Below are 17124 nucleotides of genomic sequence, written 5' to 3'. Positions count from 1 at the left end.
GCTGCCATAGAGTAACAAATGAGAAATACCATTAGAGAGTTCTTGACATTCTTGGATACACTTTTCCCTACTGAGATGGTGTCAAATCGAACAGGCTTGAATGGATGTTTATTCTACACCCTTTAAAATAACAGCTGATAGAATTCAAGAGACCGTGGGGAAAGAAAAAAGAATGATCAAATCTCTACAATAAAATATTTGGATGGGCCTGAAGCCTTTAAAAGATTATTGATGGAATAATGATTGGTAACTTTTTAACTTACTACTAAGTGTATTTCCTGAAAGTAATACTGTACTAAATATAGGCAGAAGGAAGTTAATTTCTATTAATTAACCTAAAAATACCACTTGTTAAACAAAATGATATTTATCTTACTTCAAAAAGTGAAGTTTTCAAATTTATTTTTCTCCAGTGATATGCATACAACATAGTATCATAATAATTTATTAAAAAGCAAGCTATATAAGGTAGTAGTATATAAAAAGTACATACTCTCACCTAAGGGACTATTTGCAAGGGCTTCTCAAGCTGAAATTACTATTGAGTCCACTATTAATGATTAATGCTCTAGCTCATATATCCCTTTACTTTATTTCCAAAACTTAAGAGGAAACGCAGGAGAGTGGCAGGAGAGGACAGAAGAGGAGAAGGAGAGGAAGAGGAGAAAAACAACAATGATAATGGGTTAAAGAAATACGAAGCCAAAAGAGGACTATATACGTAGGCTAACATTATATACACATATACATGTATATCAGCTGTGCTTGGACAACTCAAAGCTGGGAATAGAGTTTTGGTTTCTCACCAGAAAGTTAAAGAGACCTGCTAAACTAGAAAAGACTTTATATTGTCAATCTTTCTCTCTTTACCAAGCATTGCCAAAGAATACACATGTGAGAGACATAGGAGGGAAGTTCTAAATCTATTAAATTATTGTTGGTCTAGAAAGCCTTATAAAAAACTGAGAAAAAAATGTTAAATCTTAGAAACCAATTTCCCTCAAGGAATTAGTAGAGAAATAATATGCAAACATGACCAAATATACATAAATTTGCTTTTATAAAATTTACAAGTCAAATAGATAATTTGCTATACATAACTTTCAGAGTCCCTTAAGTGTATAGTTCAAGTAAACTTCCCATCTCATTATGCCATCTAAAGTTTCACCAAATTGTTTTCCTATTTGTTAGTTTACTGTTTTAATTAAAATGTAAATGTAATTTAATTTACTGTTAAATTATTGTCTTTTCTGTGAACTCCCCTCAATCCAAGTCAATTTTACAAGCTGCTTTCAAAAACGTACATGTTTTCCTGATAGGAACTATGCTGGAAAACATTTTATTTCTTTTTTTTTAATTCTAAAATCATTAAACAATCCATCCTTCTTCATATTCATGTTTTGTGAATCATTTTAGTAGTTAGTAATATTTCAGAAAATCTGCCTTTTAAAATGCATGATTTAAAAATATTTAATTTAGTGAGTCTTACAGACAATTTTTTAAAGAAACAAATACAAGACATATAATTAAAAGGTCAGGTGGCCTTGGAATTAAAGAGGCAAATTACGGGTTCAAAGATACCTGCTGACTAGTTATATGATACATTTGAAAGGTACCTTAAATTCTTTTGGATTCCACTTTTAAAAGTAAAATGAACTAGAGGTCTCTCTTGCAAATTCAAACTAAAAAATTCTACTATTCTTCAATTTCTACTTCATAAGTCAAAAGGAATGTAGAATGCAATAACCATTCATTTTACAAACAACTTTGCACCCATAGAGAACTTTCTCTAAAATATATCACTGATTTTTAGAGACAGGGTAACTCATTTTCAAAGAAGAGTGAAGTCGATTCTGATAAATTTGTATTTCTTGACTCATAAAACAATATTGTCCATGATGAAAACAAAGAGATTTTAAATGACATACTTTTTAAATGAGCCAAAATCTTCATAAAACAGAATTAAGCACTTACTTTTACTTGGAGATCCTCAGAACTTTCTGTTGACATGTACAAAGAAAGCAGAACTGGCAAAATATTTGTGACTGCAACAGCCCGTGCGTGTTCAGGAGTGTGTCTTCCAATCTGTCCTAAGGCCCAAGCAGCTGCAGCCTTAATATGATCTTCTGGTTCTTCTGACAAGCAGACTGACAACTGGGGTACACCCTGCAGCGTGGATCAAAAGAGCAAGTGTTATGAATCTAGAGCAGGATTAAAGAGTCTTCCATGTCTCTCAAACATGAGAAGAAATCATTTCGGCCTTGATCCTTTTTTTCTTAAACGGTTCAATAAATGAGCACATCACAGGGGCTGTCATTTCTTAAGTCAATAAAATGACTAGAACTAAATTACCTTAATTATCTGTAACAATTCAACTAAACCAAGAATTTCTCTACTAGCTTTTATCCCCCAAATAGAGAGGTATTTAACCAAACAACAGATATCACAGACTAGGAAATACGCAAAGCCAGATTTTACTGTGGCAAACTAAAAATGTTTAGAATTTTAAAATCTTTTATTTTCCTTTGTTAAAAATTTAATTTAGAATCTTCAAAGAAATTCTTTTCACCAAATATAATAAACCTGATATAATAAACCTGAGAATAAAATAAATCAGTAAGAATCCTATCTAAGTATCTTGTCAACGGAATATATTCACTAACACCTTTCCTGAAACAGTACATAAATAATTTTCCATCAATTATGGTCAACTTTTAAATTATAGTTCTTTCCACTTTAACATGATTGAATGTCAAAACAACAATGATTACTTTTGTTACACAGCACATGCTTACATTTTGCATCTTAGGCTTCAATTGTATCTAAATAATAAAAACAGAATTAACTAAAGAGCCTCAAATACATTACATTTTGTATACCCAAGGAACAATTTTAAAAAATCAAATTCTAATTCCAAATTCTATATAGGTGTGATTTGCTGACTAATTTGAGATTATGGTAATCACCTTAAATTTAGTACCACAAAAAATGATCACATGGTTGTGCTACCATAGCAAAGGCCAGAATCATCATATATACTTTTATTCTTCGCTTTTTAATTTGGTTATTAAGACCAATTTCCTGAAGAGATCAGCTATATTTCTTCATTGGCTTCTTTCCTACAACTAAAAATGTATGTCTGCCAATATTAAAGGTCAGACCTGTCTCCAGAATGAAGCAACTTTCCAGAAAGTCCACATGTCCAGGATGTAACAAGACTGAAGAAGCAGGAGGAAAATGAGACAGTGCCTCTACTCCATCCCCAAAGCTCTGACTTTTTGGCCTCAGTTGTAATGAATAACAAATAAGATAAGGAATGAAAATTTGCTTTAAAATTACTATTTAAATGTAAGGTATTATTGCTAGTCTTTATAGTATCACACAGGAAAAGGAGAGAGTGCTACCATACTATGTGGCTTGCCTGAAACTGCTGGAGTTTCAGCAAGCAACACCTTGATCTCTATCTGAAAAACAAACCAGGTGGGAAAGGCCAGCAGTAACCTTAAACCAAAGAAGGGAAGAGCTTCCTGGTTAGTTTCAGGAAGACAAATGGGAAGCAATGGCAATTGCTTCTTCTTTCATCATTCTTCCCATGCATAAGCTTCATGACTATCCACAAAAGAACCAAGATCAAAATCCTGGTAACATCCTTACCGTGACCCTTCAGAAAGCACCACCATTGCTCTAGTCACTATCACAGTCTGTGGTAATAGAAGAACAAAAGGAAAAGAGCAGGATAAAAGGGAGTAAAACAAAGAATTATCATGAAATAGGTAGAAAATAAAGATCTGAGGTTCCTTTTTATTCTGAGGATTAGTAAGGGATAAAAAAAAATCCACATTTCTGTTTAACATACAGCAGCAGGTTTTCTATGCTGATAAGAAACCCACGCCCCAGAGGGTCACCACACACACTGTAAGCACACAGGCTTTGAAGCATTTGTCCAGAGATCAATATTTATTCATTAGCACACATCTCATAAGCACCTACTATGTGCCAGGGCTGCACTAGATGAGGGGCTCTTACAAAGTTGTGAATTGAGATAAAGCAAAATCCCTAGAGCAAGGAAACAAAAACACTGCTATCTGACACGTGCTCTGAATTGCCTAAATCTAAGAAGAGAAATAGTTCATAAAAGCTGAAGAAGAGAAAGTGGATAAAAAGGGATGTCCAAGCCATTGTCATCTCTCACTCAGGTGGCAGGAAATGGAGGGGTATATAGACCTCCCAGAATACTGAAAATGACTATTGGGCATGGCATTTACAAATAGATGTTTCTAACCAAGGTAAGATTTACATGTTTGTAGATATGTACAATTAATCCTTCAAGACACAAATAATATTTAAATATAGATAATATTTAAATATTAATGCTCAAAAAAGTTGATATTCTGTTTACTCAGAAACACTGAGTAAAACTTTAAACTTCCCATAACCTTGCTAATAAAACTTGCTAATAAGCAATGAAACAATCAAAATTTTTTTCAGGTAATTTTTTTGCTCCAGTCAGTTATATCTTATATTCTGTGGGAGAACATTAATCTGTGGTTCTGTCTTAGAATTTCTTACTGCAACTAGAGAAAAATGAAGCAAGAACAAACCTTAGAAATGATGACCGCCATTGCTAGGTTCTCAGAATGAGCTGCTACGTAACCAAGCATCATGATGCCAGGCAGCCGTGTGTTCCCTTTGCAGGACCCAATGCAGTCAATCACGGCAGCAACCCCTCCTGTGTTAACTACCAGCTGTGAAAGCTAAGAGATGGGAACAAGAGTTAGATCACCAGGACCCTACAATGGTCTTTAAATACAGTTTAATATTGCCACACTCTATTTAGAACCTAAAAACAACTGGTGAAATTGAATTATCCTTTAGTGAAATTATTATATTTATTAAAGAAATATACACTAATCCTGCTAGTTCAAATGCACACATACACTCACTGTGAGGAGCTTTATTCTGTGGTTCAATTTTTCATGCATCAATGGTACAACTTTTATCCCAATTATAATGGATGTCAAAATTCCTCACCTAGACTTTAAGCCTAGGGCTACTTCATAACTAACTACTGAAACCCCCAATCACAATGGGTGAGTATGAAGCAGATTAATCACTGAATGCTAAAAGACAATGTCAGACTTGAAATATTCTAACCTAATTATTTCCCCCTTGCTAGTAATGATTACTAGCTGAGTGCACTTTAATTTTGAAAAATCTCAATCAAATAAAGATGTTAGATGAAATAAAGAATGAGGACTTAAAGTTTAATGAAATAAAAATTGGTTAGTCAAAATATACACAGAAAAAAGATACTTCACAATCAATACAGGCTTGCTTTCTCGCTTTCTTTCCCATCTAGAACTCAGAGCAGGAAATCACCATGTAAGAGCAGCTACTGGAGTGGTAACAGTAGGCCAGGGGACCTTTGTGATTTCTCCCAACCTGGAGCTATAATAGTGTTCTCACTACTCCCAGCTGACATAAAATGGTAAGGATGGCAAAGTTCCATGGTCCTCACAATCTAGAAATGGAAAGTTTGAAATGACTAAAAACAGATTTCAAGCTCAAACTCAGCTAATATAACCCAATGTTCTCAACTGGTGGCAATTTTGCTCCCTGAGGAACATATGGCAAAGTATGGAGACATTTTTTATTGTCACCACTTGTGGGGGAAGGGTACTTTTGGCATCTAGTGGGCAGAGGCCAGGGATCCTGCTAAACATCCGTCCTACAATGTGCAGGACCAGCCCCCCACAACAAGGAACTACCCAGTCCAAAACATCAGCAGTGCAGAAGACGAGAAATCCCAACCCATCTAGATCATGTGCCACAACCCCTAGGCCCTATAAACAAATTGATGTTTTATTTAAAAACTAAAACTATTACATATTATTGTGTCTTGAAGTTTCTTTTCACCTCGGGTGTATGTTTTGCAATCTCTCTAATTAAAGTAGAAGCATTTTTCTTCACGTATTCATCCTTGTCCTTCAGACAGGTAAGTACAACTGGAAAAATCTCTGCTTCAACAACCATTTCTGCCAGATCCACGGAATGTTTCGAAATCTGACTGAGAGCTGAAAGGATCTGATGCTGTGAAGCAAAAACAAAACAAAACAAAACAAAACAAAACACTATATAGCATCCACTACAGAGTTCAGATTTAAACAGTTTTATATATATTCAAATTCTTTTATAAAAGGAAAAAAATGTACATGCCTAAACAACCTAAGATTTCTTAGTCTTGAGACATTCACATTCTAGTCTTATATCCAAGTTTTAAAAATTCCTAATTTCCAAATTAGTTCTCAATATTTTGAAAGTCTATTACAGATGATTAAATAACATGACCTCTAGATGAATACCATTTCTTAATTATGCAATACTGAAATTGCTAATTTATGAGAAATGTGATCATTTAGTACAAAAATCATCAAGCAGAACAATATCTTTGACATGATGCTGATACCATTTCAAAGAATGTTCCATTGCTTAGTTAACATTAACAATTTTAAAACATTATAGGATGTAACTATTAGAATATAAAAGTATAATTGGTGACTGTTAACTAAAAATCAGATTTTAGAAAGCTATAAAAAAGGCTAAGATAAATATGGCAATTTCCATAAGAAACAATATTATGGTGGAGGGTTAAAAAATCTTTAGGTCTTTTCCAAACCAAAGATTTAATCATTATGTGATTCTGTATTTTAATTATTAATGTTAACACTGTTGTTACTTCTGATCTTGTACATAGTTTCCCCAATCACATTTTTGTTATCTAATCTTTATGGTATTATTTTCACATATTAAGAGACCAAATACATAATATATTCATATCTGTTTTCAATGATAATTTACTAATTATTTTTAGATGCAAAATATTCACGTGTACACATTTCCATTTTCTTACATTATAAAAAGGCTGATGTGTTTTTCAACCTTATTTTGAAATACCTTCAATTTAGCATCAGGGTTCAGGAGCATCTGGGCTAAGTAAGCAACAGCTCCTGCATCCACTACTGTCTGTGCTAACTCTGGAGAATGCTTTGCAATATCACTGAGGGCTGAAGCAGCAATCCTTTTCAAAGCAATTTCTGGTTCCTGGATACAGAATACTAAAAGAGGAACAGCTCCCGCATCCACCACAGCTTGTGACAGTTCTGTGGGTCCAAGAAAAGTAATTAAGTGAGTATGGGTGACTGACCCTTGTGCAAGCCATTTTTCACCCTGACAGATACAGCAAAGAAAAAAGGGGAGGGTGTACTTCACTCTCTCGACATCTGCATTTCAAATCAGGCTTCCTGGTTTCATAAACCATGTGGACCAATCCTGAGCTGAAAAGAATACAGGTCAATAGATGGACCTCCATTTACATGAACACATTTGAGGTAGATTAGGCTGAAATGGCTTGTTATTCTTTTTTTTTTTTTTTTTTAAGAGAGTAAGCAGATGTCAGCTGTTTAAGCTCTGACAATTCTGCACTTCTCAATAGACAAGCATTTTATGCATGGTTTACAATAACAGAGAAAATTTAAGTACCAAAAATTTACCAACCACACTAATTAGGCAATATTTTGTGCTATTTACGTGAGTAAACATTAACACAAATCTTGTGCCAATAATGTCAATTTTTAGATTCCTTTTATCTTGTAGTACTTTTAAAAGATTTTTAAAAACTTTCATACAAAATAGAAAGCTGCCTTTTCATTGTACATGTAAAAATACTTTCAAAAATGAGACCTACTACTAATCAATAAACTTTTGTATATAAATGTTAATGTTTAGATACAAGAATAAATTTATCTTACTCTTGTCAGAAATCAAGTACATATCTTTTGAATATACATGTTGACTTACTTGTATGTCCAAGAATAATAGCTTACAAAAATAGCACATTTTAAATTACAGATAATGGGAGACAGGCAAGCAGACCCATATAATATCATGGAAAAACTGCCTTTTGAGAAGCATAAAGCACCACATGCAGTTACAGATACTACTCACATTGTATTCACGGCCCCTCTTACTGAATCACAGATACCCATTTCTGGAATCTCTTCCTTTAAAAATATGTTCTTATTTTCCCAGATGTGTAGTGCTTTAGTTATATATAAATGTCTTAACTGTCAAGCTAAGAGCTCTATTTAGCATATCACTTAAAGTATTTAATTTGAAGATAATACAGTGTTTGATTTTTCAAAGTATTGGTAATATCACATCTTCTAAAATAAAATGTTAGCAAATACAGGTTAGTGTCCAATATTTGCTTCCCTTAAATTATCATAATTATCTTAGAAGTCCCAATATTGTATAAACAGTTCCTTCATTCTTTCATTAAACAAGTATTAATGGAAGGCTATTAAGTGACAGGCTCATTCAACTCGGCGCCAATGACACACTTCTGCAAATTAACACTACATTCATTGACAAAGGTATGTTTCAATTTTTAAAATTTGGTGTAAAAGCTAGTATACTATGGGAAGTTCTTAAGTAATCTCAAGAACGAGAGGTAGATGAGAGGAATATGTTTTGTTTTGCTTTGTTTTTAAAAAAGAAGACAATAGCCAACAGACTGCAGTATCAATCTAGCAATATAACAGGTTCCTCAGAAACAGCCTCTGGGATGCTACTGCAATAGACTGAAGACCATGAAGACAGCAGGTGACATAGGTGATCACTATTTCTCTTCCCACACCACACCGCCACACCCATCCAAAGGAAATGAGGAAAAAATATAAAATGTTATATTACATATAATTTCTAAATAAAATACTCATTTTCTGATAATTAACATTCTGCTTAAGAATTCAACTCAATCCAAATTATACAGGTGTCATGTAGTAATAATTTATATGTTCCTATTTAAGAACACCTGGAATATATATATAATGGGCTGAATATTTTGTTTTGATGTATTTTCACTTTTATACACAGTTTCTAGGACTACAGAATATGTAGCAAACTACAACTGTTTAAAAGTACTATTAAAAACTCAATATGCTTTTTAAAAAGCATCTATTATCTACCTTTATAATTCCCATTCATTTGACTTGCTCCTTGAGTAATTCTTGAGCGCAATATCTTCCTTCCTTAGAATAACATGTTAATAAAAAAGCAAATTCTGTTCTTCTAACTTGTTACACAAGTTTTCTATTCTCTCCAGAGTAGCAATGTTAAATGTGGGGATGGCTGAGGATGGCAGTGGAAAAAGATTTGCCATGAAGGTAATGAAGTTTCCAAGGACCTAAAGTGGGCCTAGCAATTTTGTACTTGCAATTTCATATAGTTTACATCCCCAAATGTATATGGTTCTACTGCTCTTGAGTACCACACTTTTTACTTAGAAGAATTGTTCTCCTAGCTTCAAACATATGTTAATATTAAATATCAGACAGTGAATGTATATACAAGTAAGAATACAATAGGCCTAAATGATGTAGACTCTACATATTACACATCCAACAGGCTATTTCACTCTGCCTCTGTCACTACTCTTTTTCCCATTATTGTTTCCTCTGGTGTTTCTATGCCAGCCACTGTTGGCGTCTACCCAATAGCCATCGTCAGCTAGGGCATAGGCTTGTGAGCAAATCCTAGACCTAAGCAGAAGTCAGCTGGAAGCAACTGTGAAAGCTCTGTAAAAACTGAGGTACACAGCAGAAAATACCCTCTCTTCTTTGTTGGATATGGTCATGTCTGCAAATAACATGTGCAACTCCTACATCCATCTTGCAACTATAATGGAAGAAATCACCAATATGCTGAGGATGGCTGACTACAAAAATGAAAAACATCCAGGAACTCCATGACACTGTTCAGCCCCAAAACCATCTTTGGAATTGCCCTTACTCTGAACTTTGTGTCATGTGAATTTTAAAAATGTCCTTGTTGCTTAAGCCACTTGTAGTTTACATTCTACAACTTACAGCTAAAAACATCCTGATATAATTCCTTCCTCTCTTATGCTTGGTATCTGTACACGGTTTTCTCTCCTCTTTCACTTACTGAGTGCTCGTTAAGTGCTTACTATGTGCTGCACACTTGGCTAGATCTTGGGGAAGGGGAATAAAAACATTGTTCTGTTCTAGAAAACCCTGCTCAGAGTGAATACATGAACAGGCCACTACAAGTATAGAACACAGCCAGGAATCAGGTCTGTGAAGTGTTCAGGGAAAATGTATACAAAAGTATCATTTCAGGAAGTGCTTCCAACCTTTCTTCCTTCTCCTCTTTTCTTTTTTTCTGTATTTTCTTTCTTTCTTTCTTGAGCCGGAGTCTTGCTCTGTTGCCCAGGCTGGAATGCAGTGGTGCGATCTTGGCTCACTGCAACCTCCACCTCCTGGGTTCAGGCAATTCTCTGCCTCAGCCTCTCGAGTAGCTGGGATTACAGGCACCTGCCGCCATGCCCAGCTAATTTTTTGTATTTTTAGTGGAGACAGGGTTTTGCCATCTTGGCCAGGCTGGTCTTGAACTCCTGACCTTGTGATCCACCCACCTCGGTTTCCTAAAGTGCTGGGATTACAGGCGTGAGCCACTGTGCCCAGTTTTTTCTGTATTTTCTACTCGAAAAAAACCAGCAGCAACCAAAACACATACAAAACTTCACACACCTAAAAATCACTTCCCATGGGAGAAACCTCATGTAGTTCATTTTAAACTCAAACATGGAAATGAGTTTTTAGATGTTCAATTATCACACTTATGAAATCAAAGATTGATATGTACTGACTTAGATGCTCATAAAACGTTGACCAAAAAAGGCAGTGAGCCAAGAAATTTATCTTCAGTCCCTGAAAATATCATTGCCTCATTTCAAATTTTAGGTAAATCTTCAAAAAAATTTTATAATATATCTTCCATTATACAATAACATGTGACATATCCTATACCGTTACATAACAAACAAGATTAAAAAGTGGTTATAGGCCGGGCGCGGTGGCTCAAGCCTGTAATCCCAGCACTTTGGGAGGCCGAGACGGGTGGATCACGAGGTCAGGAGATCAAGACCATCCTGGCTAACACAGTGAAACCCCATCTCTATTTAAAAAATACAAAAAACTAGCCGGGCGAAGTGGCGGGCGCCTGTAGTCCCAGCTACTCGGGAGGCTGAGGCAGGAGAATGGCGTAAACCCGGGAGGCGGAGCTTGCAGTGAGCTGAGATCCGGCCACTGCGCTCTAGCCTGGGCGACAGAGCGAGACTCCGTCTCAAAAAAAAAAAAAAAAAAAAAAAGTGGTTATAACTATGTCTAAAAATGCAAAGAGAAAAGGCTACATGTTATACCAACATGCTAACAGCATTTATACTGGGTTGATGGTACTATGGGTGGTATATTTTTTCTCTGTTTGCCAAATTTTCTTCAATGTGATTTTTTAAAAAATAAATATAAGCATGTTTCTCACCCATACATATAGCTACTGCTGGGCCTAACTATACTAGCATTATTATTACAAAGAAAAAACAAATATAAAATGTTTAGCTTATTTTTTAATATAGTTGAAAGTTTCTTATTTTAAAAGATGGTAGAATGTATGTCCTCTTTAATAAGGCACACCTAAATAACACACATCATACATATTACACATCCAACAGGCTAGTTCATCCTGTCTCTATCACTATTTTTTAAATAAATTATATGAAAAGAGTGTATAATTCTTCTTCTTGAAAGAATTAACAGTATATACTAGAAATAATATTCATTTACTTTTTCACCCTTACCCTGCTGCCTTAATTCATACCCTTATTAAAGTTAAAATATTACATTTTTTAAACATTAGGGGTTATTTACTTTTAACCTTTTTTATTTTTTTATTTTATTTTATTTTTTTTACTATTTTTTTTTTTTTTGAGGCGGAGTCTCGCTCTGTCGCCCGGACTGGAGTGCAGTGGCCAGATCTCAGCTCACTGCAAGCTCCGCCTCCCGGGTTTACGCCATTCTTCCGCCTCAGCCTCCTGAGTAGCTGGGACTACAGGCGCCCGCCACCTCGCCCGGGGCGTTTTTGTATTTTTAGTAGAGACGGGGTTTCACCGTGTTAGCCAGGATGGTCTCGATCTCCTGACCTCGTGATCCGCCCGTCTCGGCCTCCCAAAGTGCTGGGATTACAGGCTTGAGCCACCGCGCCCGGCCAACCTTTTTTATTTTTTATACATTACTTTCTAGGGTACATGTGCACAACATGCAGGCTTGTTACATATGTATACACGTGCCATGTTGGTGTGCTGCACCCATTAACTGGTCATTTACATTAGGTATATCTCCTAATGCTATCCCTCCCCCCTCCCCCCTCCCCACAATAGGACCCAGTGTGTGATGTTCCCCTTCCTGTGTCCAAGTGTTCTCATTGTTCAATTCCCACCTATGAGTGAGAACATGTGGTATTTGGTTTTCTGTTCTTGCGATAGTTTGCTGAGAATGATGGTTTCCAGCTGTATCCATGTCCCTACAAAGGACATGAACTCATCCATTTTTATGGCTGCATAGTAGTCCACGGTGTATATGTCACATTTACTTAATCCAGTCTGTCACTGATGGACATTTGGGTTGATTCCAAGTCTTTGCTACTGTGAATAGTGTCGCAATAAACATACGTGTGCATATGTTTTATAGCATGCCTTATAATCCTTTGGATATATCCCCAGTAATGCGATGGCTGGGTCAAATGGTATTTCTAGTTCTAGATCCTTGAGGAATCACCACACTGTTTTCCACAATGGTTGAACTAAACCTTTCTTTTTTTTTTACTGCAAACTGTCAGAGGAAACTATCCAATAGCACCTTCATTATTCACAAATAATAATTAAAGTTGTTTATTGCATATATGTAGACAAAAATGTACAGTCGCCAACTTGATGATCAGTTGTTTTTAATAAAGGAATAACTAGTTTTATTTGGCTGAGGAATAGCTCATTTTGAGTGAAGAAACTGAGGCAGCCTCCTCTGTGGTACTGTGACAAGGGAGGGGGAAGTGTCATCTTTGCACACTTCTCTGCCTCTCTGTTTTTCCATAATTATTTCCAATAACATTTATGAGGGTTATGTGCATACAATTTTTTGATCAGTAATAACATATAAAAACTTGGGGTGACAAGACTTTGCTTCTCACACAGTTGCATTTTCTTAAGAATTTCATTCTGTGCTGTTCTTGGAATCTGGGTTTTTGGTTTGTTTGTTTTCTTAAGAGCTAAGCTTGCAGTGATCTGTCAGTAACAGGCATGAGAAGTGTTACAATTTAAGTGGATCAAAATCTTCAACTTAGAATAATCAAAAACCTCAGTATGACTTTAGGTTTAAGTTTAAAACAAAAAGAGAACGTAAATTAAAAGGAGGACTTTTAAGATCAACAACATTCATAAGATTAGTACAATCTAAAGCTGCGTGAGTGGAACATTAGAAATGACTCCATGTTGACTGGAAGGGAAGAGAGCAGACAGGAATGTCCCTTAGCATAGCATAAGTATGGTTGTTACTAGGTAAATCAGACAAAAGTAATCTTGTTTTAACAGTGCCCCAGTGCCTTCAACCTCTCTCAATTATGTCATGGCTAGTTGTCTGTTTAGATCAGAAGTGGTCAATGCAAATGCCCACAGGGCCCGGGAAAGTAACTATAATGAATGAAGCCAGAGGATGCTTAGAAATAAAAACAAAAATAAGGTCAGGGAGCAGCAGAGCAGTAGTGAAGTGCAAAAGTCTAGGTACCATCTACAAGGGACAGCAGTTTCTGAGTTTCAGCCCAGTGTTGCCATGTAGGAATATAGATATAGGCCTACTGTTGTCAGGCCTTTTTGTTTTGTTTTGTTTTTAGAACACTGTGTGAGACAACATAGTGCTGGCCACATAAAACACATCCCTCTGTGGGCCTGCTGCAGCCTGAACCACCCCATTTTACAACGACAGGCTTAAATCTTACACCCTCTAAAATAGCCTGTGTGGGGCTTTCTGGGCATGGAAAGGTGATGCTCTTTCTACTTCTAATTTTTGAAGTCATGTTTGGGGTCACAGAGGAAAAACCACTATTGTGGTTACATACGAAAATTCAGAGAATTCTGAGAAATTAATAAAAACCTAAAAATTGACTCATAAGAAAGGATTACTCTAAACATGATACTCGAATAATTTTTCAGCTCATAATGGAGATGTGAGACAGAATTTGAGCAAACAAGTGATCATGAGGACTCATAAAAAGAATTCAAAATGAAGAGGTTCTCCAAAAAGAAAAAAGAAAAAAATAAGTATCCAGCACACTAATTAAAAAACTCCTCTGGAACTCTAATCTCTTTAAACTTTATTGCTTTTTAATTTTTTTCAAACACTGCTTTTAACTGTTTCTAAGCCCTATAAAAGTTATATTTTGTTTCATTAAAAAATACAAGAAAGTTATAAATTAATCATTTATTTGCAGTTAGGTGGCCCTATTCATCAGCTTGAAGATGGGCTGGGTTTTGCCATAAAAATATACAGCTATATCACTTCAAAAGCTTTTTGAAATAAAGCAGGTTAAAAAAAAAAACTACATTTTGCCTGGGTACAGTGACTCACGCCACTTTGGGATCCTATCACTTTGGGAACCTGAGGCAGGCAGATTGCTTGAAGCCAGGAGTTCAAAACCAGGTTGGGCAACAGCAAAACCCCATCTCTACAAAAAATACAAAAATTAGCCAGGCATGGTAGCAAGCACCTGTAGTTCCAGCTATTTGGGAGGCTTGAATCCAGGAGGCAGAAGTCTCTGTGAGCCAAGATCATATCACTTCACTTCAGCCTGGGCAAAAGAGCAAGACCCTGTCTCGAAAAAAACAACAAAAAAAAACCCTACATTTAAAATTGGCTGCCACTTATATGATATTAATGTTATGTTAATAATAATTCTTCATCCCATTCAACCAAATTTTTCATGATTGGGTGAAATTATAATAACAAATATGTTGCTGCAGTTACCACAGCTGGTTACTTACTGGTAACTCCAGTATGATTCTGGCAATAGCACTTCCAAAGTAAAAGAAATCTGTTGGCCAGGCATAGTGCCTCACTCCTGTAGTCCCAGCACTTTGGGAGGCCAAGGTGGGAGGACTGCTTGCATCCAGAGGTTCAAGACCAGCATGGGAAACATATAGAGACCCTGTCTTAAAAAAAAAAAAACAAAAATTAGCTGGACATGGTGGCATATGCCTGTAGTCTCAGCTACTCGGGAGGCTGAAGTGGGAGGATTGCTTGAGCCCAGGAGGTCGAGGCTGCAGTGAGGTGTGATCATGCCACTGTACTCAGCTACGCAACAGAGCAAGACCCTATCTCAAAAAAAAGAAAAGAAAAATCTCTTTAGGTTTTGGTCTAACCCAGCTGTTTACAACTGGTTTAGTTATCTACTGCTATGTAACATCACACCAAATTTAGCAGCTTAAAACAGCAAACATTTATTATCTCATAGTTTCTGTAGGTCAAGAATCTAGGAGTGGCTTAGCTGCCGGGTTCAGGCTCAAGACCTATCACTAGGCTACAATCAAGAAGTCAACTGGGGCCGCAGTCAATTGAGGATGTGTGTCCAGGCACACTCGTGGGAGGGTTAAAGGGAATCTTTAGTTCCGCACCCTATGGGCCTCTACATAGGCTGCTCTTGATGAGGCTTCCCCCAAGGTGAGTGATTCAAAAGAGAAGACTGAAACGTCTTTTATAATCTAAGCCTGGACGTGGCATAGCATTGCCTCTACTATAGTGCATTGGTGCAATGGGGGAGGGGACTACACAAGGATGTGAATAACAGGAGGCAGGCATCATGGAGGCCACTACCACAAAAAGCTTTGTTCTACACCGACACATCTGCGAGACAACATCCCTCCATAGGCAACAGTGACTCACTAGAGCTATCATTCTCAGCTGAGAGATTGACATCTCCAATTGCAGGTGGAAGTGAGAAAAGCATAAAGGGAGAATTTGCATATTACTATGTAAAAGTCTCGAGTGATTTTTATTTTCACACACACACACAAATGTCATTTTTCCTACTCTCACCATTTCTATCTCGCTTCCCTCCACCCAGTCGTCGGAGCAATTAGTTTAACCCTAACACATGGGTTGAGTGTTTGAGCGCTTAAGGGTGAACATAAATACATACATTTGCTTTGAAGGCGAAATAATTCTGGCTCCTTTAAAAAGTCAAGTGAGTCAAACAAGTCATTGATCTGGAGTTAACAGGGCTTTAGTAAGAAATTACAATCAGCTGGGAGGGAAGGCGGCTCTCAAAGGACTCAAGTAAAAAGCAGCTTCAAAACATGGTAAGAAAAAAGTCAAGAAGTGGAGACCAGACAAAAGGAAAGTGAGGAAAAAAAAAAAAAAAAAGACTTGGTTATAGCCTTGAACAACAATAGGCTGAGGAAATTTGAAGTCATTTTAGCTCCCACCCGCACCACTAATTTAGCATTAGACTTTTAACAGCTGAGACCAAGCTGAATAGAGTAACTCAAAACTACAGAGAGGGTCTGGAGTGTCCCGGTAAAGTAGAAAATAACTAAAATAATTGGAATTACATCTTTACAAAGTAATGCTTTTTGAATCTAGAAGTTATTTTATTTGTTTTCCACCTGCTTTATATAGCATTTGCAACCATAGTTGTGGTTTCACTCTACCTGTAATTTTGCATTTTGCTCAAAAAAAAAAAAAAAAAACCTGCCCAGACTTCATCACTATGCAATGTATGCATGTAAGAAATCTACTCATGACCAGGCGCACTGGCTCATGCCTGTAATCCCAGAACTTAGGGAGGCCGAAGTGGGCAGATCACCTGAGGTCAGGAGTTCAAGACTAACTTGGGCAACATGGTGAAACCCCATCTCTACTAAAAATACAAAAATTAGCCAGGCGTGGTGGCATGCACCTGCAATGTCAGCTACTCAAGAGGCTGAGGTGGGTGAATCGCTTGAACCCAGGAGGCGGAGGTTGCAGTGAGCTGAGATTGCACTACTGCACTCCAGCCTGGGCGACAGTCAGACTCTGTCTCAAAAAAAAATTAAAAAAAACAAAGATCTGTACTTGTACCCTGTAAATATATAACAACTTTTAATTAATATACAAAAATAATTTTAAAAATAAATAATAGAAAAACAGTTTAAAAACCATGGAAAATGCATATGTTATTATT

General features: G+C 36.4%; 1 protein-coding gene across 3 annotated transcripts in view; it reads right to left on the bottom strand.

Annotated features, from left to right (window-relative positions):
* Positions 1 to 17124, bottom strand: part of SPAG6 (sperm associated antigen 6) — a 64057-nt gene that overhangs the window by 16189 nt on the left and 30744 nt on the right. For all 3 annotated transcript variants that reach the window (XM_033209841.1, XM_033209844.1, XM_033209842.1), the window contains exons 5-8: positions 6955 to 7160; positions 5917 to 6090; positions 4602 to 4754; positions 1975 to 2166 (exon numbers count right to left, since the gene is read on the bottom strand). In XM_033209841.1, coding sequence (XP_033065732.1) covers positions 1975 to 2166; positions 4602 to 4754; positions 5917 to 6090; positions 6955 to 7160 — 725 coding nt within the window. The remainder of the gene's footprint in view (positions 1 to 1974; positions 2167 to 4601; positions 4755 to 5916; positions 6091 to 6954; positions 7161 to 17124) is intronic.

Source organism: Trachypithecus francoisi, unplaced genomic scaffold (genome assembly GCF_009764315.1).
Source record: "Trachypithecus francoisi isolate TF-2019V2 unplaced genomic scaffold, Tfra_2.0 Lachesis_group9, whole genome shotgun sequence".
NCBI lineage: Eukaryota > Metazoa > Chordata > Mammalia > Primates > Cercopithecidae > Trachypithecus > Trachypithecus francoisi.
The sequence above is the reverse complement of the archived record's forward strand: the minus strand, read 5'-3'. Positions and strand labels throughout refer to the sequence as shown.